The 23,454-nt window shown below is 37.3% G+C and overlaps 1 protein-coding gene across 6 annotated transcripts in view; it reads right to left on the bottom strand.

The window, feature by feature from the left end:
• Positions 1-23,454, bottom strand: part of pcbp4 (poly(rC) binding protein 4) — a 104,103-nt gene that overhangs the window by 24,213 nt on the left and 56,436 nt on the right. For 4 of the 6 annotated variants that reach the window (XM_053484312.1, XM_053484306.1, XM_053484308.1 and 1 more), the window contains exons 5-9: positions 18,684-18,800; positions 12,739-12,870; positions 10,141-10,269; positions 5,608-5,682; positions 1,817-1,888 (exon numbers count right to left, since the gene is read on the bottom strand). In XM_053484312.1, coding sequence (XP_053340287.1) covers positions 1,817-1,888; positions 5,608-5,682; positions 10,141-10,269; positions 12,739-12,870; positions 18,684-18,800 — 525 coding nt within the window. The remainder of the gene's footprint in view (positions 1-1,816; positions 1,889-5,607; positions 5,683-10,140; positions 10,270-12,738; positions 12,871-18,683; positions 18,801-23,454) is intronic. The other 2 variants (XM_053484309.1, XM_053484310.1) reach the window with 1 other exon arrangement.

Genomic DNA, 23,454 nt, shown 5'->3' with positions numbered 1-23,454 from the left:
ATCCAATGTGTGCAGAATTTGGCACGCCTGATTCCCCTCCTGACAGAAACCTTCCATTTTACTTATTGGGCTTTGGACCGGAACTGCATTCAGTGGCTGGATACTATAGTATAGAGTATTGCAACCCAACATCGGCATGGCTCAAACCCAGATCTCAGGGCCTAGGGAATTAGATGGGTAAACCATCAGACCCCAAGGACTTCCATGACCCTGTACAAGATGAACCGTATAGAGAATTAATATATTCATCTCCTATATTGTGGTCTGCTACATAATATTTTTTTAATTTAAAGTAATTCAGCAAATGTCAACAAATGCAATTCACATGAGGTCTGTGTGTGTGTTTGCTTGGTCATTTTCCTGGAAAATTCCTGGAAATTTGTTAGTTGAACGTACTCAAAGAAAACCAATATTTCTGGAATTTTTTTGTTTTTTTTGTGCTCAGGTTGGGTTATGCAAACATTTACACACAACTTGAGGCATTCAGCTATGCTACATTACACTACAGTGCTTCATATATAAAACACCAAAAAAAGAGTTGTTTGGTCGTGAAGCACAGCAGCACTCCAAAAAAGGAGATCGGCCTCTATTCACCGAGTTGTAAACAAACCTCATAAGAATGCTAAATCGCTACATACCTCTAGGGCAAAATACTGAGAATTACGTGATATGTTTGCAGATGCTTTAAAACATCATTCTCAAGGACTTGAGGTACACTTCAGCCAAAATAATAAAAAAAATAAATAAAAATAAATAAATAAAAAGTCTTACCATTACTGCCCTTACACCAGAACTTTTGTTTGGTGTCTGAAGCTAGCTTTTGCAGGTACAAGGCTAGTATGGCTAATATGTACGAAAAACAATTAGCCACTAGACTTTGTGGGTATGATATGGCCAAATCATTATCCTCTCATTTCAAATGTTTATTATATTTTCCTAAGCGGTATCTGACACCCTGTGATAGTGTCTAGAAATATGAGTTAAAAACCAAAACAACAGCTAAATCAGTGGTAGCGGCCATTTTTTTTTCATTTCCTTGTTAAAAAGCACACTATTCTTGAGCACATGTCCTAAAAGGACCAAGTGATTTAGAAATGTGAGCTAGAAGTAAGATCCATGAAGGTATGGTTTTACTGCGATTGTACAAGCATGAGTCAAAAATTATCCGCACTCTGGTCATATTAAAACTTCTGTTGGCTTAACTGCATCATCAACGCTTTCCATTCAATGGTACTGTCTCCCCAGTCACTGCTGTGCAGGTGTGAATGTGTGTCAGTTCATTTTTCAAATGGGGTCGCCACAGCGGACAATCCGGTCTGCTCACGCAAGCTGAATATGACATGACAATGCACGTCATTTTATTTTGAGGTGTTAAAGCATCCTCCCTATATTCCTGATCTTACTCCATCAGACTTTCACCTGTTTAGTCCTCTGTAAGCATCCAAACGAGGATGAAGATTCCCTTCTGATTTTAATTTTGTTACACAAATTTAACATTTATTGTATAATATTTTGTATTTGTTAGCAATATTAGCCTTGAAGCACTTTCATATAAGAAAAAAGCCATGCACAAACAAACAAACAAACAAAAAAAACTTAAGGAAATAAAAACAAAAGAATATAGAGTGTTTTTGTGCAGATGTTCTCCCTGGCTCAAGAGCAAGTCTGGTTGCAACATGCGACATGTAGCATGGCAGGAGCACAAAGCCTGTCTCCATGCATTGAGGCAGTACTGCTTAAAAAATATCGTAAAAGAAGATGCGGCGGCAATTAAGCTAGTCGCCCGTCTGATGTCCGTTATTAACATGATACTCACTTGTTGCAGATCCAGAGCTCCCTGAGCCACTGAGAAAAGAGGGTGAGACCCAAACTCAGAAGCTTCGTAAACCTTAAAGAGGCAGACGGGGACAGAGACACACAAACCAAGGCTTTCATTTGCATATGATTAACCACAAAAAAAGTATATTTGTATGATGGTCATACAAAGTAAAGCAGAAAAGAGGCTAGACATTTATCCTATTGATAAACATTTATCTTGCAGTTGTAATGATAGGATAGGGCAATGCATCAAAGCTGTGTACGTTAAACTCCTTGCTTCTCCAATTAATTTCGTGACTTGAGCGAGTGACTTGAAAAGCAGTTTTTAATGATCGTGAATATTCATGAGCCTGATTGATTTTAACCTAAGCACCTATAAGAGTGCTGCTAATGAACAGTCGCGCCTGGGTGAATAAATATTACAGTCGTTCCACTTTAGCTTAAATTATAAGCTAGAGTGATGCGCTAGATGATTCAGGGTGTTAAATGATTACGGGAGAGTTAATGCAAGATGAAAAGTGTGTTTGTGGATAGTAGTAATCACACTAATAGGCTCACAAAGGGAATGATAAGTACTCTTAGGGATTCAGGTAACATAACACTTCAGGATACTCTGTTCAAGACAAACCGGTACTTTAGTTTTGTGCAGAATAACAAGACAGTTTGTTTTATAATCTCACTAAAATCCTCTGCTACACTAATGAAATGCCCTCCCAGGAACTCCTTTAATGAACTAAATATGATGAACTGACTTGGAGTGAGGTCAAGTCTTTACAGTGGATGTGGTAATAACTCCCTTTAAGTTCCTTTAATGTGCAAGTGGTGTTTGATTGTTTGTACAGCTCACACAGACAGATGCATTTCTTCTGCAAGTTGGCGACAAGTTATCAAGCAATAGTTGTTCCACTCGCTGAATGTACATGGAAACAAGATGGGCTCTTGAGGTACCTCGGTCATGGTCGTCATTCACGAATGTATGGTCTTCTTTAAAACATTTGCACCAATCAAATGTTTTACTGCGACTAAGTCTTGTGACAGTACTTGAAGTCACTTGTAAATTCATTCACAAGAAATTAGTCCCGGTTTGACTTCAACGCCTTTCTTTTCTTTACTGTTTTTTATTTTATTTTATATATATCCTGGAAGGTGCATGTTTTCTCAAAGGTACAATAAAATGTAATTTTTAGGTACAGTAACTATTTTAACTACATTTTAAAGGTACAAAAGATAAGAGAACAGAATATTGGCTTAATCGTAATAAATAAAATAAACAACATCTAAAATCAATGTTAACATTACTTACACCCAAACCCAAATATCTAAGAAACCAAAAGTTTAGAAAAGACAATGATTCAAAAGGACACCATACCATCTCCCATGGATTTATTCATTGATGCATTATTTTGTTTTGTACACTCCTCAAACAGTGTTGATTTTTGACTAACAGGGTCTATTCCAAGGCCATTTAGAGCAGTGGATCTCAGCCCTTGTGTACTGAACCCTGTGATCTGAACATTTTAGTGTTTTCTTACCTTCCATCATACCTCATAATTAACAGATTTTTCGGAACAGAAGTGTGAGTGAAAGCAGGACAGGATGTCCTACAGGACTAGGGTTGGGGAAAATTGTTATAGAGTCTAGACAATATCTTTGAGTGAAAGAAGTAGGAATGATGTGCAGAACACTTTTGTTAATGGGTATTATTATAAATCAGTTCTCATAATGATTCATGTTCTCATTTACTTTTTTATTTTCTGTAACTGATATGTAAAGCATTTATACTGATATATATAGCAGTTGTAAAGTGCTCTTCACCCACCAGCCTCACTTTATTCCTTTCTCTTTAAAGTAACAAGAAAGAAAGAAACACAGATTATCTCACATTCTGAAAAGTTTCCCGTGAAAACTTAACTAAAAGATCTATAAATTAGCTGTTTCCATAGCAATGTTAACCCAGCAGGAACCCAGGCATGGGATGACATTGTTATTTCATTTCAACCACATTGCAACAATGCTCAAGGTCAGAAATAATGTAGTTTTTGAAAGTTAGAATGACTTTCATAAAATGATTTTGAGGTAATGTTGAATAAATGACGCAAACACAACAGTGTAAAAAAAACAACCAAAAATACTAAAATTTTTCAACTTTTTGGGCATTAATGCCGATTAACACCCATTCGAACAACGTCAGACCACATCCATTGTGGCTAACAGGGTTTACAATTCTGATCACACAACACCTTCCCAAACACTGCATGTATCTCTAAGTGTTGTAATCCTACCTTTCTGTTCAATTTTCTTTATAAAATATTACCGTGTGGTGCATCTAAGCTCATCTTAGTTATGTACACATATGTACACATGTTATTTTAACAGCATGTTCTCTAGTGGTCCAGTGGTTAGCACATACAGTAGTGTTCCCCTGACAATGACTAGAGATTGAATCCTGCTCAGGTTGTTGTTTTGCTATTTATTTGGTTTATTCAAGTCTTTTTTGCAACATCGTGTTAGAGGCATTTTTTCAACATTTTTCCATCATCATTTAGGCCGTGTCCACATATACATAGCCGGGTATTTTTAAAAACTGAGATTTTTATCTGCGATTTTGGCCTTTTGTCCACATGCAAATGTTTTGGTCGTTGAAAGCTGAGCTTTTGGAAAACTCTGTCCAAAGTGAAGATTTTCCAAATCTCCATTTTAAGTGTTGTTGTGTGGACAGTGGAAACAGAGATTTTGGCTTCTCGTAACTTATCAGTAAACTAGTGACTGTGTTAACGTTGCTTACTGGGCTTTTAACATGCAGAGGTCGGTTTTGGACGAGACCCGTCAGACACCTACAAACGCAACCGGTAATAACGTTTTGTCTAGGCTTCTGACTGGCCTCCTGTTGATTAAGGATGACAGCACTTAAAAGGGCGCTTTACATTTTCATGTGGACGAATATATTTTTAAAACATAGGTCGTGTGGACAGAATTATTTTAAAAAATGAAGTAGAATAATCTGTGTTTTTAAAAATACCAGGCTACGTGTGGACATGGCCTGAGTCAACGTTGTTCCGACCTCATTTCATTGAAGCAATTTCAGAATCAACCTAATATAAACATTGCCACAATGCCTGCCAAAAACATATATAGTTACATGTACTTAGATATATCTCTGAATGTGCTGGGACACATCATCAGTGATGTTTCCTGAGATCATCGGGTTTTTCAGGTCTCACTCGCGCTGGCCTTTTCTATGCGGTCCTCCCACGGGACTGTCAGTTCCAACTAAAGAACTTGCTTGGAAGATGCAGATGTTAAAACCATATCGGGTCTTAACGAGGTTGAGGTTATAAATTCCGGGAACTTGAACTGCCTGTCCAGGTTAACCCGCAGCTTCCAGTCTGATGCCGATGGAAGTAGGCTGGTTGATTTTAGTTGTACTTGCGGCTGCTCACCAACCCTTACGAAGGCAATTCTTCTCTGGCTGCCAACATATTTGTTGTTGGCCACTGCATGTGAAATGGCCTCTGCTATACACTTCAGGACCTGATCGTGTCGCCAGCGGTAGCGGCCCTCTCCAAGACATAAACTATGTGGCTAAAGGTTTGTATACATATGACCGTAACACTATGTGCTTTGCTTTTTGACCATCCCATTCCAGGTCAATTGCCATTTTGCTGCTACAACAGCTTCTAATCCTCTGGAAAGGCTTCAGCTGTGGGGATTTTATTTTTGGTGACTGGTGTAATACAGAGAGGTGTTAGTAGTATGTCTATAGAGAGCTGCAAGTTTAAAAATTCTTACCTGATTTCCAGAGAGCAGTACCGCCCCTGGTAAAGGGCTAGGACGGTATGGAATAGTCGCACCTTTTGGAGGAGACTGTAGGAAGAAAAAGGGAAAAAAAAGGAAGTAATTTAGATCATGAATATTAAGCAGAACTAAATATACAGTAAAAAAAACAATTCTTATTTTTTTTTTGTTAAGACAGAAATCTGAGCAGACAGCAAAACATTTAAAGAGGTAATAAGATAAATAATGGATTCCATTGAGGTTAAGTGAAGCAAATAGGTAAATAAAAGTAAAAACAACAACAACAAAGCCTGCTATTAATTATGAACAATAAAAAACTGAAGCAAAAGCAAGCTGATTAATAGTAAGAAAACCCCCTATCTAAACTGAGCAGTTAGGAGGAAAATCAGTGTGTTTCATGTGAAGAGATTGTCAAGGACGTTTGTTCATTAAAATGCTTGTGGTGAAGCTCATGGTAAAAATGTACCTATTTCTACATGAACAAGTCTGGGTGCTTCCACACAAAATAAATCTACTGACTACGTTTTTTTGGTCACAGAGGAGCTTCCCGAAGTAGATAAAAAAGATTAAAAGTTCAAGAAAGTAACACAAACCTTTTTTTTTTTTAAATCACCAGACCATTCAAAAATTGTTTATGTGAAAAATTGTTAATGAAAGATTATTTATCTGATGGTCTGAATCAATTTCATTGCCAATATACAGTACCAGCGTTGCAATGTAAGTGAGGATAAATATAATCTAGATTGATCACTAGAGTAGTTACAAGGGGAGTCCAAGTCAAAACGGGACATTTATTTGTGTGGAATAAAAAGGACATAATTATGAAAATAAAAACTACTACTACTACTATTTCTCTATTAAACCCACTGCTACACTAATGCACTCATCCCAGCGTTTCAACAGTGTTTGATCAGCATCAAGGTAGAAAATCTTCTCAAAATGCCAGAATGTTTATCTGCTGCCTGCTTCATGTCTGAAACGCTGGACTCCCAGGAACTTCTTTAAAGGGCCGAACATGTAAAATAGCTTGGAGCAAGGTCCGGACTGTACCTGTACATGGGATGCGGCAATAATTCCCAGCCGAGTTCCTGGAATGTGCAAGTAATGTTATGGGCAGTGTGAGGTTGTCCTACAAAAACAGATGCCTTTAATAATCGAACCAGGTCATTATTTTATTTTCCGTTAATGGGAAGGGCTATTAAAAGAGTTCCAGGGAGACTAGATTTTCAGACATGAAGCAGACAGTCTGATTAGTTTTTCCCTATTGATGCTTTCCAAAAAATGCTGGGATAAGTGCATTAATGTAGCAGGGGATTACTATATATAGAGAAATGAAAGAAGTTTTTATAACAGTGTTGTTATTCTGCACAAAACAAAAGTCCTGATTTGACTTGAACGGCCCTCATATACGTATGCTACTGTAAAAAAAAAAAAAAAAAGGGGGAAAAATACTTTCTATTATTAAATGCATCAAAAATTCATTTATTCCACAACCTTTACATTTAAAGGTCTCATTAAAAAAACAGAAGCAAACAACAAACTCATTGTCTGATAAGGAGGAAATGTACAAATAAATAAATAAATAACCAAGCCAATATGATTAGATTTATACTGTAGGTTCAGAAGATGGTAGAGATGTGGTGTGGTACCAGAAGATGACGTTTCTGTCTGTTCTTTATTTCATTTAGCTGCCAAGACTCCAGACTGATGTGCCTGTATTACCTTAATGAGCAGAAATGCTGACACGCCAAACACAAATGCAACGTGCTTATCGATCAGTTCTCCATCGCATTACTTAGAAGAGGTCCATTATCTTTAAAGCAGGAAGCCATTTGCTTAGATTATTTGCCGCATATTGTTGAGACACAGGATGCTTGCTAATGGAAGGGCCGTATTATACTTTCACAAAAAAAAAAAAAAAAAAAAAAAAGTCTGATAGTGAACCGATGATAATGAATCTTAAACTACTCATTTTAGATTTAGACTGTTATACTGAAACATAACTGTTGTAATATTAAGAAAACACAAAGGTCAGCACACAGGTTCATATTTATACATTTTATTAATCTAATTTTTACTAAGGTTTGTAATTTTATCCAGGTCAAGGAGTGTATTCCTAATAAACCCATATTTAAAAATGTAGAAAACTCAAACTATTAAGAATATACAGTACCAGGTCATACTTTACAGTCTTTGCTTCCGTAATATTCTCATATTCTTGTATAAGATATGCAGGAAAGATTATGTGCAGAGATGGGTTATACACCCTATTGGACAGTGTTGTCTGATTTTGGACATCACCAGTGTATAGTTTTTTGTCTTTGACTTTCATTTCCATCTAAAAGAAACCTACCTGAAGAAGTAAATACATATTTCCTTTCAGATATGCAATATGTAATATGATGTAACATACAAGCAAGAGGCAGGTTAAAAAATGAAGCTTCTTACAGGATGCCTAACATAATAGTACAAATGCAAAAGGAAATGAATACGTTCTGTGTGAGATATTATGGTTACTGTTAGAGAGCGGTGCTGCACTTAAAAGTGCGCCTCACTTAAGCTGAAGTTATTCAAGAAACACTGACTTAAGTCTAAGGTCAGAATAGGGCATAGCTCTGATATGCCAAATTTTAGCTGAACTCTACCACACATATACTATATATACAAAATATTAATAATTAACTTTCAATCTATAATTTTTGTAGGATGGTTGTACATTTAAAATGCCCTGTGTCAGTTAGTACCCCGGAATCACAAAAAATTAAGAAAAAAACTTTTTCTTCTCATGATTTTCAGGAACTTCAGGATGATGCAACTTCCTGTTGAACATGTGAAATATTTCATAAAGGTGAACGTTGTAAGAAAAACATGGGGTGGGAAATAAAATGTGCATTTTTCATAACCTTGTGGAAAAATAAAATGTTTAAAACATGAGCTGTTATGGATTCATACATTCATTTTGTACAACTACGCTTTTTGTGGGTAAAGTACAGTTATAGTAGAGTGGAAAAGGACAAAATTATATCTCCTGTGTAATTTAGTTTTTTGAAGTTATTTATGTAGAACATATGCATAAATTGTTGTAAAAGATGCTTTACCTGTGTATAAAATGCATATCTGTAAATTCAGTATTAATGGGACATAAGTAATCAAATTAATTGTTTGTCAATTTGGTTGTGAATTCCACTTCTCAACTGCCTTTAGTATCTACGTGATCCTGTTTTTCCAGAATAATACAATGTGCTCGAAGTAGTTTGATGTCAGCAGTGATTTGGATCAGGCCAGGCATAGCCTCGCAGCTACTCGCTCAAGTGAAAGGAATCTGTTTAAACATTCAAAGTGTGACTCTGAATAATTTGCATCCTCGATCAGGTGAGAACAGCCAGTAAGAAGCAAGCCTGCAGCAGGACCTGGAGCTCTTCACAGTACAGGAGTTTAGCACAAATGAGCTCTGACAAGTCATGCTGCCTCCTAGCCCTTTAACATTAAAAGAATGGGAGTTGGGTGCATAGTGCATGAGTGGGAAAATTTTTTTTTCTTTCCACAGTAGCTCAAATACAAAGACAGTGATTTAAAAGCATATTCGTTTTGGACTTTGAGACCTGCAATAATGAGCAGCGATAGTACCTCTGCAGCTCAGTCACAAATCTTTTTTTTTTCTCCTGGTTTAATGGCAGTGAACGGAAAACGCATAAAGAAATTACAAATCGCTGTGTGCGCTGCAGGAGATTATTATAATAGTCCTTGTAAGTAGTGTTCTAAAAAGAAAGTTCACATTCGGGCCCATATTTCAGACAAAGCTTTTAAAGTTTTGTCAGGTTTTATAGCTGTGGTCTTTTTATTTAACTGCACTTAAAGTTCCAGCCACACACTGCGAAAACAGAATGAGTGCTTAAGTTAAAAAAGTCTTGACTTTATATATATATATATATATATATATATATATATATATATATATATATATATATAGGCTTTTAACAGGCAACTTTTGATATGTAAAGTATAAAAGGTCACATGATTCACTCCAGCACAGGTCTCAAGTCTGGCTTATTATACAGTGACTCATCTTAAAGCATATTATTAAGAAACTACAGTATATATGAAATTAAATAATCATAATAATAATACTAAAAGGGCATGCTGTTACAGGAAAATAATTAACAATAAAGCGTTGCGATGTCACAGTGAAGTTATTATCCCATGCCAAAGTGTTATTTCATACCATAACACTGTGGCGGTAATTATATATTCATTAAGAAATTATATGTTGTGGAAATTCTGTGAAATTTCCTGTTAAACAGCTTTAAACAGTCTTTCCTTTACTAGCACATTTTTCTTTCTATTTATTGAGGTTAATAAGACCAAAATATACATATTGGAACTGGAATATTAATGTAAACCTGTAATTTCTCTGGCATTCATAACCACTGTTATTGAAAACCGGCAATGGGCTTCTAAATCGCAGACTACTAAAACTTTTTAATAAGTGCAAATATGAAGAAAAGGCACAGAAATGGTTAGAAGTACCTCGAGTATGACCGTGCAGATGAGCTTAACGCACTGGATGATGGCTTCTTGGGTTCCAGATATCGTCACACCACGTTCTGTGGAGTTGGGAAGGAGATCACCGGCGACCTGCACTTGTGCCCCTGTGCTCTGTTTATGAAAAAAGAATTTATCAATATACGTATATTAAGCTTTAATACAACTGTTCTTCAAAATAATTATTATGATTTGTTTGTTTATTCATCCTGTCATTTGGCCCTGCCAACATACATCCTTCTACAACTGACAGTTAGTGTAATTACCATTGGTGAAAGTAGCTTTAAATTCTAACCAGTACTATGTAGACAAAAAGTAAAAAGAATACTTCTTACAAGATTTTATATGTGCACTTAATACGCTTTAGAATAATTAACAGGTTTCGGGGTTGAATCACAAATAGTGTACAATAGAAAGCTACATAGCTAGATTGTATAATCCCTTGTTTCCACACACCAATAAATGGCCATGATCTGGGGTTAGAGAAGGATTTAGGATTCAGCCTCAGTTTGAAGCTGGCTAGCTTTGTAGCTCGTGTTAGCCGTGAAAAGAACAACACGGATGGTTCAGACCCAATTCAGAATGTCTTACTAAGGAGGAAAAAGTGTTGTTTGAGATGACGTAATGTATCAGATGTGTTTTCTTGCTGAAAGTGAATGTGGGTTTTGGCAGGCAGCTGCTCTCTGCTCTTTCCAGTACTGCGCACTATTCTGACTTACTTTTACCCAGGCTGGTGATTAAGGACTTTCTTAATGATTGTTAGGACACATGTAATGTGGAGTGCTACATAAACATCCCAGTGCTGGTATGCTAAATTATCCCCACTCGTGGGATGTCTCTTGTCCAATCAGATTATTTGTATATATAGATTATTGTGTTTATATTGCATTATACTGTAATTTTTTCCAGCACACTATTAGTTTTAAAGCACGGCTAGTACATATTAGTTTTAAAGGATATCCATATGACACTTCGATTACAACATTACTTTCGAAGCATTCCAAGCAATTACATATAGCACAAATTACCAAAGTGCTTAAATAGAATCAGTACTAATTTACAACTGTAATAACGACGCATGACTATGTGCTTCATACCAAATGCTACCAAATGAACTTCTAATTAACAAGAAAAGGCAACTGATGTGTAGAAATAAGTGGGTTAGCTCAGGTTAACAAGCCTGAGGTCTGTATGGTAGCCATTCAAACAGTACATGCAAGTATTAGACCTGTCAGGATATTGTGACGGGTCTTTTTTGGTGACCATACACCTACTTAATCCAGAAATATTCCATCTCAGGTCAAACCTGTCCGCTGTAGAAGCAAAAAGTAAGGCATAAAATAACCAACTGCAAATTGCCCACAAAAAGCAAAGCGGAGTTACTGTTACTCTTCAGGTTTATTATATTTTTTACGTCACGTGCTGAAGTATTTCTTTTATACTGAAAATTGAAAATTCATGATTGTGCGTATTTGTAACTCCACTTTGTGCGAAGTGGATTTTTCATGATTAATGGGTTACGATAAAAACATGGCCACAAATCCATGGCCCATATAAGCTACAGTTCCAAATGTTTATCTTTGTTTAATGAAACTTGGCCAGAAATGGGCACTAGGGGTGCTGTTAGAGGGTGTTTAAGCCCTGTAGATCACCGGTAAAAACATCTTCGGAGCTGCAGCGATCTAAAGGACCCCTGAGATATGGGTATTGGGTAATTTCCCCAACCAGTTTGCTATTTTTATTAAAAAATTAAGTTCCACTCAATTTTATTTATTTATTCATTTTTAAGCTAATTTGCAATATACTGTATGCAACCATATTCTAGAGGTCTTGTGTATCCGCAAGATCTGGCACAGGTTTCACACTTTGCTTAGTGGCCCAACTGTGGCAACCAGGTGGAAGCAGTGCTGAAACTACTGCTCCTCCGATCAACAACCTAGAGCCTCACCCATGGATTTTGACTATATATTAAAACAAAATTGTCTTCTAACAGAGATTGAAAATTCTTAGAGTTTGTTTTGTTCAATTAATTTTCCATAAATTATTAGCCTTAGATTATGTAGACACATTATGCCCTATTATACAGTATGCTAATTATATTGTATGTGCCCTGGTATAAGGCAGGGTAGCAATCATGCCCACTATTTAGATAAAGTAATAATAATAAAAATGCCTAACAAGTCGACTAAAAAAATTGTCCACTTTATGATTAATATGATTGACTTGAAAATGATAATCCAATATATGTGTATAAGTTCTACTAATGCCTGTGTTTAATAGCAACCCTTTTTTTTTTTAACCTGTCCCACCCAACTCTTCCACCTCCCTCCATTTCTTGCATTAGTGACCACTTTAAAGTTAGTGTGACCCGGCACGCGGCATTACCTCATCCCCAGGCTGACAGCACAGACCATAAATGTAGAATAAATGGTTTTTTACTGGCATCCGAGCCATGAAATATGCAGTAGAGTAAGCAGCTTGAACACACTAAGCACTGAGTACTGCTCCTTAGAGGTCTTCTAGTGGAAGGAGAGGAAGAAGGGAGAGTGAGGTAGAAATAGAAGTGTGTTCTTTGGCCCTTACCTCTCTGATCTCTTTGATTTTAGAGCCGCCTTTTCCAATTAGAGAGCCGCACTGGCTGGCAGGGATAACCAGACGCAACGTGACTGGAGGCTTACTGGTGACTGTGCCATTAGCCACGAGAGCAGCCAGGTCCTGAAATACACAATGCAGTATATTTGTGAAAAAGGACATTTAACAGTCCTTAGCACAGAATAAAACATTAAGTGGTGTAATATCAGTACCCACATTCTATGTAATGTGTTTAATTTAATAAATAGAATATATAGATGTAAAATGTGACATTCTTAAATGCCATGACTCTTAAAACTGCTTATATCAATTTCTACCACAGTACTCTTGAATTTCTATGTTGGTCAGAATGTATAAAGTCATTTTTATCCCTTTTGCACCTTTAATTCCATGGTCTTTTCTGATTTTTAGATCTTTCTACTGTACATTGTAAAACAATACTGAATGCATCTAAAATGTGCTGTTAATTTAGTGATTTTGTGGCTGGTAACCAATTTAAACTTCCTCCTCTGCAGCAGAGATACGTTTTGGTCTTGCTGTCCTAGGATGGTCTCCAGGAGAGCCAGTTTCATCATGGTGCTTGATGGCTTTTTTCAAATGCACTTTACAGTAATGTTCTTGCAAGAACTATTGCAGAACAGCTGACCTTCGTGTCTTAAGAGAACAACTTAGTGTTGTTGTTACTTTATTATCTAATGCAATATGCATTATTTCATAGTTTAAATAAATCTATGTTCTAGAATGTAAAAAATAAATCCAAACGTGTGTCCAAATGTTTGACTGGTACTGTGTAGATATGAATGTAGGAGCATTTTACAAATGAAAACCTTGCACAGTTTTGTCAAAATCCCACCATCCATCCCTTTCTCTCTATTGAACAGAATGTCTTTATCCATTAAAATAATGTTAACTCCTTTGTAGCTCCCTGTATCAATAGTGGAACATTTCCAGAATGCCTCTGGACTTCTCATATGAGACCATTACCGAGATTTGAAGTGAAGACCTTGTGCTTCATATTCCGTGCTTAAAAACAGCTCTTAGCAGTAGAATTTAATCAGTCAAGCTCTCCACCTCCCCTCCCGTCTGCCTCTCCTTCACTGTTCGCTAATCAATACTACTCGCTGGATAAAGGTTAGCAGCGATTGAACAAAGCCAAACAAGCCTAGTGGCTGAGTTTCCCATTGATTTCCATCACCAGGTTATGCATAATATTTACTCGTTCCACATCTCAAGTGTTACTTTTGAGGCTGCACTACTGGCTTTAGGACCATTTCTTAGAAACACAGACTTGTATTCAACCGCTCCCGCAGTACGACTGGTAAGAAAAACCGCAACGTGGCTTGAGCTCTGCAACGCAGGCCAATTTTCACAAACGCACTCTGTGCTATGAGAGGAATGGACTTGAATGTCCATTAGTCAGGCACTGCAGTTTCAGAGGCTCTTTCTTTAATTAAGCCTGGCAATAAATACTGGTCCAAGTCAAGTCCCACCATCACTGCAATTAATTAGTGGGGAGCAGGATTCTTGCTGGGGTTTGAAATGTAAATAGCAACCACTGTCTCGCCGCCCATCAACTTCTGCTCGGGCTACGTGAAGGGAATAATTATGACCTGAGTGGGTGCCTTGGAACAGCACCCAAGAACAAATTTAATTCTGCAATTGTAATTGCAATGGGTTTGTTTGGAAGCTGTTGTATTCTGCATTCTTTTAATGTCTACAATAGAACACTTTGGAGGACAATGGCTTGGAGGAGCTAAAAAAAAAAGTTCAAGTTAATTTCTAGAGTGCATTTAACAAACAGACTTTGTTGCAAAATGGCTTAACGGAAAAATGAAATTCAGGATGAAATTTGAGAAATGTATACATTTTTAGAAGGTGACATGGAAAAACTCCCTGAGACAACATGAAGAGAGACAATTGTAAAAGTACAATTGTATAACCTGAATTGTGTTTAGTTTAACATGCACACAGATAAAGACTTGGGTACAAAACTGTTTGCGGCAATTTCACATAGATATATCTATATATATATATCTATATATGGATAGTATTCAATACAGTTATTTTTTTAGGATTAAAAAAATTGGGATTACAATTTTCTCCAGGATCAGGAAGATAAGGTAATCAATCGTTTTTTTGCCAAAATTGAAGATTTGATACAATTTATTTACAATAATTTATTAGTCAAAATGAAAAACTAACCTTTGTGACTTAATACTTGACTTGAAACGACGCGTCACATTTTAATTTTTATCTCAAATTCAATGCATCATTGAAACAAAAAAGAACACAAAGTATCATTCGCCATATCTGTTGGTGATGGCACCAACACCAACCTATTAATGGTTATAAAGAAGAAAGTAGGATTTTACTTTTTGAACAAATAGAGTTATACACACAGTGAAACATCTTAGTGCGCTCACAGGAAATATAACGCACTCTTGTAATCGAATAATGGCTTAACCAATCAGATTAGTGAACTGGAACTAACCGCTGTATAATACATGATATGTCCTCCCATCCGTGAACAGCATGTACCTTCCCCACTCCCCAGTGCCTGTTAGTGTCATTTTTAGTGCTAACAAGATGTCCAGGTCAATCCTATGACCCTCTTCCTCCTCATTCTACTTTCACAAGTAGAATGGTAAATGGTGAATTATAATCAATCATTCATTGTGACATTAACCTCCACACATCATGAATTCTGTATTCTGCCTTACAGGCATAATCTGAAACTGCTCTACATAACAATACCAGAGTGCCTCAGGATAAAGCCTGAATTCTTTACAGAATGCATATAGTTTTCGGGCTTGTTACTTGACTCGAAAATCTGTAATGTTTTATTCAGCTGTTTATGCAGTCTTTTAGAAGTTTCCCAGAATGTTATTTACGTGCCCTTACTTTCAAACACGTGACTGAAGAGGGGATCAAATTCATTATTTTCTTCCACAGTTTCAAAATGCTGACTAAAGATGGGGGAAAAATCGATTCTGTTACGTATTGTGATTATTTCGTGTAGCAATTCCTATACCACACTGACTTCAAAATCAATTTTAATTTCAAATTAAAAAGTTTGTTTATACGGTATGAATTTGCGATGGTAAAATGTTGCCGTTCCTCTGTAATACTATAGGTGGTGTATTCTAAACACGTTATTTACAAAGCACAGCTTTCCGTGTATAAGCAAATTATTTGCTCAGTTTGTTTAGAATCTTTAAAAAAAGGTATAAAATCAGAAGATTTTTAAAATTGTGTACTTAATAATTAAAGAATTGTAATGCAAATCGAATCGGCATCTACGCGTCGTGAAAATAACATATTGGGAGGTCCCTGGTAATTCTAGTTCCTAATACTGACTTGTTAGTCTTTTTTTTAACTGCACATTTTTAGCTTTTGTGAGATTATAGATGTTTACTAGTGGTGTAATCAATTGCAAAGTTTAACCATCTTTGGGTGAAATTCCATTTTACTACTGCCTACAATTAGGCTTTATTCCTTAGTTATAACCAAAGGTTTTCTGCATGGGTATACTGTAAAATCTAGTACATTTTCACTCTGGGTTGCCAGATCACACTGATAAAATCCCACCTAGACAGAGCTAAAACCCCGTCTATTCCAATTAAAAGAGGCCAAAATATATCAGTACTAAAATTCATACAGTAGGACCAGACATTTGACATCCTGAACATTTGACATCCTGAATATTGTTTCACTAGTTGCTTTTGGGTGTCCTTTAAGTTTTGTTAATAATAAATAGAAAGATATATAGATAGATTTTTTGTTTTGTTTATGGCTGTTTGATTAAAAGTGCTTAGTATAAGCACTCTGTTATAATAACATAATATAGTATAATAACTACTCTGCTATTTTGGGGATTTTTACTTGTACACAAGTAGAAATTCTCCTATAAACCTCCAGTGAAGGCAAACGACCAACCATAAACCATTTTATTTAATCATTATTATTTATTATACCAAATCTAAACTAAATAACAGGGCATTTTTGGAAAAAAAAGCAAATGTGAGAGGAACCTCAGGTGTTTCAGTCAGCGCTTTCTCTGAAAAGTCTTATGACTAGAAGAAATACAAACTTAAAGACAAACACAACCAGGAGGTTGTACAAACATCAGGTCTTTTAAAATTGAAATGTTTATTATCAATTAATTATCAAACAGTTCATCAGTCTAGCGGCGATCCTAGAGTGTCTACAGTATGTTTCCTATAACCACTGGGATCTGAGGGTTGTGCTTCCTGTTGTTTCTGAAAACCCCACCAGGGACTTTGGTTATGTGCCACTCGAGGATGTCTGAGGTTGACTCGCTACCTTAAATAAAACTCTATTTAAAAAACATGCATCATGCAGTTGATGTGAATTAAATCTTGACCCCGCTGCAGCCTCCGAGGTTTCTATGACAACTCGTTCATTTCTGACCAGGCCGTGCAGAGTTGCAGGGAGATTCCCCACAGCTGGTTAATGAGCTGCACCCTGCCATGTGTAAAAAAAAAAAGAAAGGAAATAATGGGATTGGTGTGAGAAACGAGGCAGCAATGCAAAGTTCTTGACAGAGGCCTGATCAAGACGGAGAAGCCATTAGGTGGATTCCATTTCTATCTACTGTATGGCTGTAAGGGTGTAGTTGAGGACTTAAGCACATAAAAGAACTATTAATGGATTACTTAACATATGAAATAAAGCCTGACGTGTGAAATTTATGGGGCCGTTCAAGTCAAACTTGGACTTGTGATGAAATTTCTTGTGAATGAGGGTTTAAAGAAGACGGCCGGCCGAGGTGGCGCGGATAAAGTGTTGCCAACTTGCGAAAGAGACGCATCTGTCTGTGGGAACTGTACACACAATCATTCACCAGCACCACTTGCACATTACAGACACCTGGCTGGGAGTTATTGCCATACAGGGTGCCTATCCCAGGAGACTTAGGGAGCGAGGCGGGGTACACTCTGGACAGGGTGCCAATCCATCACAGGGCACACACACTCATTCACACACTACGGGCAATTTAGGAACGCCAGTTAACCTAATCTGCATGTCTTTTGACTGTGGGAGGAAACCGGAGTACCTGAAGGAAACCCACCAAGCACGAGGAGAACATGCAAACTCCACGGCCAGGAATCGAACCCGGACCCTGGAGGTGCAGGGCGACAGTGCTAACCACAGTGCAACCACCTTGTCACCACTGTGTGAACTATTTTGTGTGGCTAATTTTAAATCAGTTTCTGTGTAAATAAATGTAGTGGGTGTGGCCTATATAAGATTTTTTTGTGTCTAGTTTTTCCTTTTTAGAAATGAAACAACAATCCTAACAGTTTCTTTTAAGATCCTTTACATCACTTGAGCATGTGCTAGGTTGCAATTAGAGATGCTTGTGTCGGCCTCCGAGTGGCGCAGTGGTAAAGCGCTGATTGGCCGAGCTCACTCATAGGGAAGGGATGAGAGGTACTTCGGGCTCCCACATTAATGACGGCTCTACAGCCAATCAGGGCCATCTGTGAGCTCACACAAGCAGAAGGAGCGGATAGCGCTGTCCTCCGAGTGTGTCACGCTGCCTCCAATGGTGCGTGAGCAAGCAGTTTGAAAAGATGCGGTCGGTGACGTCACGTGGGTCGGAGGAAACACGTGATAGTATGCGGCCCACCCGACTGAGTGGTAGTAGAAGCTTAATGTGGGAGCCCCCTAGTGTAGGGGAGAAATTGGATACCACTTAAATCTAAAAGAAAATCTGGAAAAAATCACCCCCAACCAAAAAAAAAAAGAGATGCTTGTGTCTTTGTGTCCTTCTCTGCAGTATTTTATAACAAATGTTTGTGTTAAATTTAAATAAAATTATTAGCTAAATTTAAACATATGGAAACATGACCAGCCAATAATGAAGAAATAAAGAATAAGTAAATGCCGTATGTACATGTTTTCTCCCTTACCTCCTCCAGCTTTATCGTGATCATGGTGAAGGCTCGGAACACACACTCTGTGGGGCCGGTGATGGTGATGATCCGCTCAGGACAAGAACCCTCGGAGATGTTAATGCGTGCGCTGCTCTGTAAAGACAGACAGAACAAAAGAAAGAAAATGTAGTGAATGACAGGGTAGATGGGGTAGAACCTATATGGTAGAACCTAGAATCTATAGGGAGGTGGTAGACATTATGGTTGCTATCTCTCTGCCACTTTCCTGTCTATTTTTCTTTCTATTAAATCACTCTGAGATGATTTCTTGTGTGTGTGTGTGTGTGTGTGTGTGTGTGTGTGTGTGTGTGTGTGTGTGTGTGTGTATGTTTGGCACCTCTGTGGAGCAGATTCTGGGCTCTGAAATATAAATATGCTTGCAGAAATGTGCGTGTGTGTGCAGAGTCTGCTAGTGTGATTCAAGATGTCTGGGTGCCCCCTGCTTTCATTTTTGCATGTAAAACAGACAAAGAGACTTGTGCGTTCTAGTATTTTTTTATTTCCTATTTTACAAATAGAAGGCTATTTTTAAATTATGACAGTGACTGTAAGTGTATTAATGTGTGTGTATTTCTTTCCGCTCGTGTGCTCACTGACTCATTCTCCAGTGCATGCGCGTATGTCTGTGTGTGTGTGTGTGTGTGTGTGTGTGTGTGTGTGTATGACTCAAGAAATTGCTGTGCTGTGCTGGACTGTGTGAATCATCCTCCTGCAGGCCCCCTGCTGTCTCTCTCCATTAACACTGATCACTCCATCAATCTCTCTCACACACATACACACACACGCACACACACACACACACACACACACACACACACATTCTGCTCTGGATTCATGCATATGCCACGCAGTTGCGCTACACAAACGCTGTCAAGCTGCCATTTCAGAGCTGAAAAGGAATCAGTGATGCGGAGAAATGGGACAAGGGTACACCAAGAATACGCAACACCTCTTCATATATTTGTTGCATTTTTAGAAGAACTGATTTCCTGCCTGATGTAAAATAAACACATTATTTTATTACTTTGTCGATTTATTTGTTTCTTAACAGGTACATATTATGCAAAATACACTTGTTAGTCAGTCCTGGCATTTAGATTTCTAACCTCTAATGTGACATCATATAAGAAGATACCCTTGCTCAGCTCTGCTGATCTCTGGTGGGGTATGGCTCAGCACATTTAAAACATTGAAACACTAAAACATTGTGTTTGGAGGAGGAGTGAAATATCCAAGAGTTTTTTTTTTTTCAATTGGAGCATTAACACATAGAGGAAAGGAGTCCAGCGTTAACTTGTTAAAGACATAATACAATATGGGACCTTTAAATGTAAAGTCTGTGGAATGAATGACTTTTTAATGCATGTAATAATAAAAAGTATTTTTTTTCCCCCGCAAATAAATTACAGTGGTATATAAGATTTTTTTTTTATTTAGAATTTCTGTCTTTTCCTTATGTAGAATAACACCACATTTATGAGAGTAAAGACTACTTTTGTTTCGTTAGTGCTTGGATACCATCAAAGTACAAAGTTTTCTTCATGATCGTACTAAAAACACTGTCTAAAACACTGTCTACAATTTTATTTATGTAGCGCTTTTAACAGCATCATTGACAAAATTGGAAAAATGGAAATGAGTTAAAGAAGTTCGAGAAAATATGTATAAATGATAATTATCAGTTTGTGCCTGATTAGAAAGGAACAATTCTCTAGAAGGCAATAGGAAGAAAGGTTGAGACTCAAAAGTGACCTCATTTGGGTGATAAAGGAGAGCAGGGATTGATCTGCAAGTCATACTGTTGGAAGTTCTATTGTTATACCAAGGACTATAGTATTGTACTATGGAACAAGTACCAGAGTACTGTGTGTGTTAGGAGGCTGGGAGTTCTTTGTTGGAGACAAATTGCGGGAATTTCAATCCTGAACAGTTCTTCCTTAAAGAATTAGCTTCTTTAACACTGTGTGAAAGAGGGTGCTTTGCAGTCATTTCCCAGGTTCCGCTGTGTCTACAGCTTGATTACATTTATGGCTCAACCCTTGAAAGCCTATTTCTTGGCTATTGCTTCTCATTCGTGAAATTCATTTCAAGACGCACGATCTACAGCAACCAAGATGAGGATTTTTGTTTGCAGGTCACCAGATGGCCTGATTACCCTTGCTCGTCCTCGTTTTGACCCCTGCTTGGCCTACCGCTTATAGCGAGTCATCTCTATTACTGTGCCCATCTCAAGCCATTCTAAATGATCTGCTCTCAGGATTTGAATTGTCTATTATCCATACTAACCGCCGGTTTCAGTTCATGTCCAATACAACACTCCTGCTTAGGATTTTTATAGATGTACTTGGCCTACCAGAGAGTAGATTCCACATTTGGCACATATTATATAAATCAGTTCTGTCAATTCCCACACAATGTATCGAGGGGACCGCAAGCTGCGTTTCTGCATTTGGATTCGATGCCAATGTGGAGCAGCGACCAGTCCTATCTCAAAACTAATGCTTGTGCAAGGTTTACATTTTGGCCCAGTAAAGTTCTATGTTGTATGAGATATCGTCTCATCATGGATGTTCTGGCAACCAGATTGAGAGGCACGTACAGTATGTTAGAAGAAAGTTTGGACAAGCACTAATTTGCTATTGTACTCAGAGATCCTCATCTTAGCTAGTGCTTATATTAGTAAAATAAATTTTATCATGGTATAGGTGCCCTTGTAATATAATGGTATATACTTTATATAATTGTATATAATGTATAATGACAGTACCATGTTACTTATTTGCTGATATAGAACATGTACCTATAATGTACCTAATATGTACCCATAGTGGTACCTACAGTATGTACAGTATCACTATGGTATATGCTTCAATCATTGTACATACTTTGATACAATGGTATACTGTGTGTACTAAAGTATGGTTATACCAAGCACCATAGTATTGCACTATGGAACAAGTGCCAGAGTACTGTCAAAAAATGTTATATACTGTATGTTTATGTACCATTATAGTAATATTTATATACAGTAGTATGGTACCATTATATGTAGGTGATGTTAATTTAATACCACTCTTATTATTACATACAGTAATATGGTACCTGTGTTTTTTACCATACCTGTATCAGTACTACCATATCTAATATGGTACAGTATGTACAAAAACACACCATATTAATCACCTGCTGAACTTTGGTAGCCACTGTGTAACGCAATAAGTACCAGTGGTACATTCTACAGTCTACTTGAGCCTCCAATAACAAACTGGACTCCATATTAACTTGAACACATCTCCTATTATACTGAACCTTCAGCCTCCTAACACACAGTATGACTGCAGAACAATCCCTGATATCAGTTATCACCCAAATAAGGATGGGTTCCCTGTTGGGTTCCCTGTGGAGTCTTATAATTTTGATTCATACACATTCACATTTCATACAAACTTAAATAACTTCTTTTGATTGTGTAAAGCTGCTATCGTTACAAGCCCTATACAAATAAAATTGAATTTAATGGAAATTGAAGTGCCACAGTATCTAACATGATACTAACCAAAGTATTGTGCTACAGTGCATACCACAGTACTACCATGGTACCCAGTGAAGTGCCATAGTACTGTACCTAGAGAGAGTATATGGTACTCTACTCCATAAAGTCCTGTGGTGTCTAGTGAATTATAGCAGATAATAGATTAAAGCAAAAAACAACAACAAAAAAAAAAAACAGCGGAATATTTCTCCTGCAAACTTTAAAGAAAATTCATAGTTTAAAAATAAATACAGTTAAAATTAATTTTGTGGTGAAGTAAATGTACAATTTGGGATTGAACACAATCAACTGTGATTAATGTGTTTGTATATATCTATATATATATAGAACAAGAGGGAATGGGCAGAAAGAACCTTGAGCTTGTGCACTTCTCCGGTGGTCCTGTTCCACCTCATTTGTCAAAAAAATATTCATTTAAAAAGAAGTGTTTTACACAATGACTTATCACTTTTCCTTTTTTTCCTTTGTTTTAAGCAGACACTCAAATTGAGTCCTGGACATGCCTGCAAATTGTCAAAACAATGCTCGGTCGCTAATTATAAGAAAGAGAGGAAGGAGGGAGAGGGAGAGAGAGAGAGAGAGAGAGAGAGAAACAGCAGTGTCTGTTTTATGTCTTATGTATTATGAAACCAAAATGATTAGTCTTCATTTCAGTATCAGTAAGCGCATGTCTGTCAAACATATTGTTATGCTCTCTCTCTATCTCTCTTTCTCTCTCTCTCTGTGTTCCTGTGAATAAGAGCAAAGGAGAGGGAGTTCCAGCTTCACATCAGCGGCTTTATAGGCGAAATAAAAAGGCATTTTTTATGTGCCAGGGTATTGAAGACACACACACACACACACACACACACACACACACACACACACACACACACACACACATAATTGCTGCTTTATATACACCTGAGCTTTCCTCCTTTGTAAAATCTTCCTGTGTTTGGAGAGTGGCCTTGAAACTCTTACATTAACAGGAGTATGCATGTATATAGAGAGTGTGTGTATGTGTCTGTGCGTGCAGGAGTGAGACAGTAGTCCTTGCAATGACGGAATTCATTTACATATTGTCTCTCTCTCTCCCTTTCTATCTCTTAGTGTTGTCTTGTTACTGTCGATGTGAAACATGCTTTGTTCATGTTCTGTCTTTTCTCTGCCAGTGCTTGGGACTGAACTTTTAACACACTGAACTTTTAATGT

The sequence above is a fragment of the Clarias gariepinus genome, chromosome 23 (genome assembly GCF_024256425.1).
Source record: "Clarias gariepinus isolate MV-2021 ecotype Netherlands chromosome 23, CGAR_prim_01v2, whole genome shotgun sequence".
Classification (NCBI taxonomy): domain Eukaryota; kingdom Metazoa; phylum Chordata; class Actinopteri; order Siluriformes; family Clariidae; genus Clarias; species Clarias gariepinus.
Note: the sequence above shows the minus strand (reverse complement) of the source record. Positions and strands in the feature narration are given on the sequence as shown.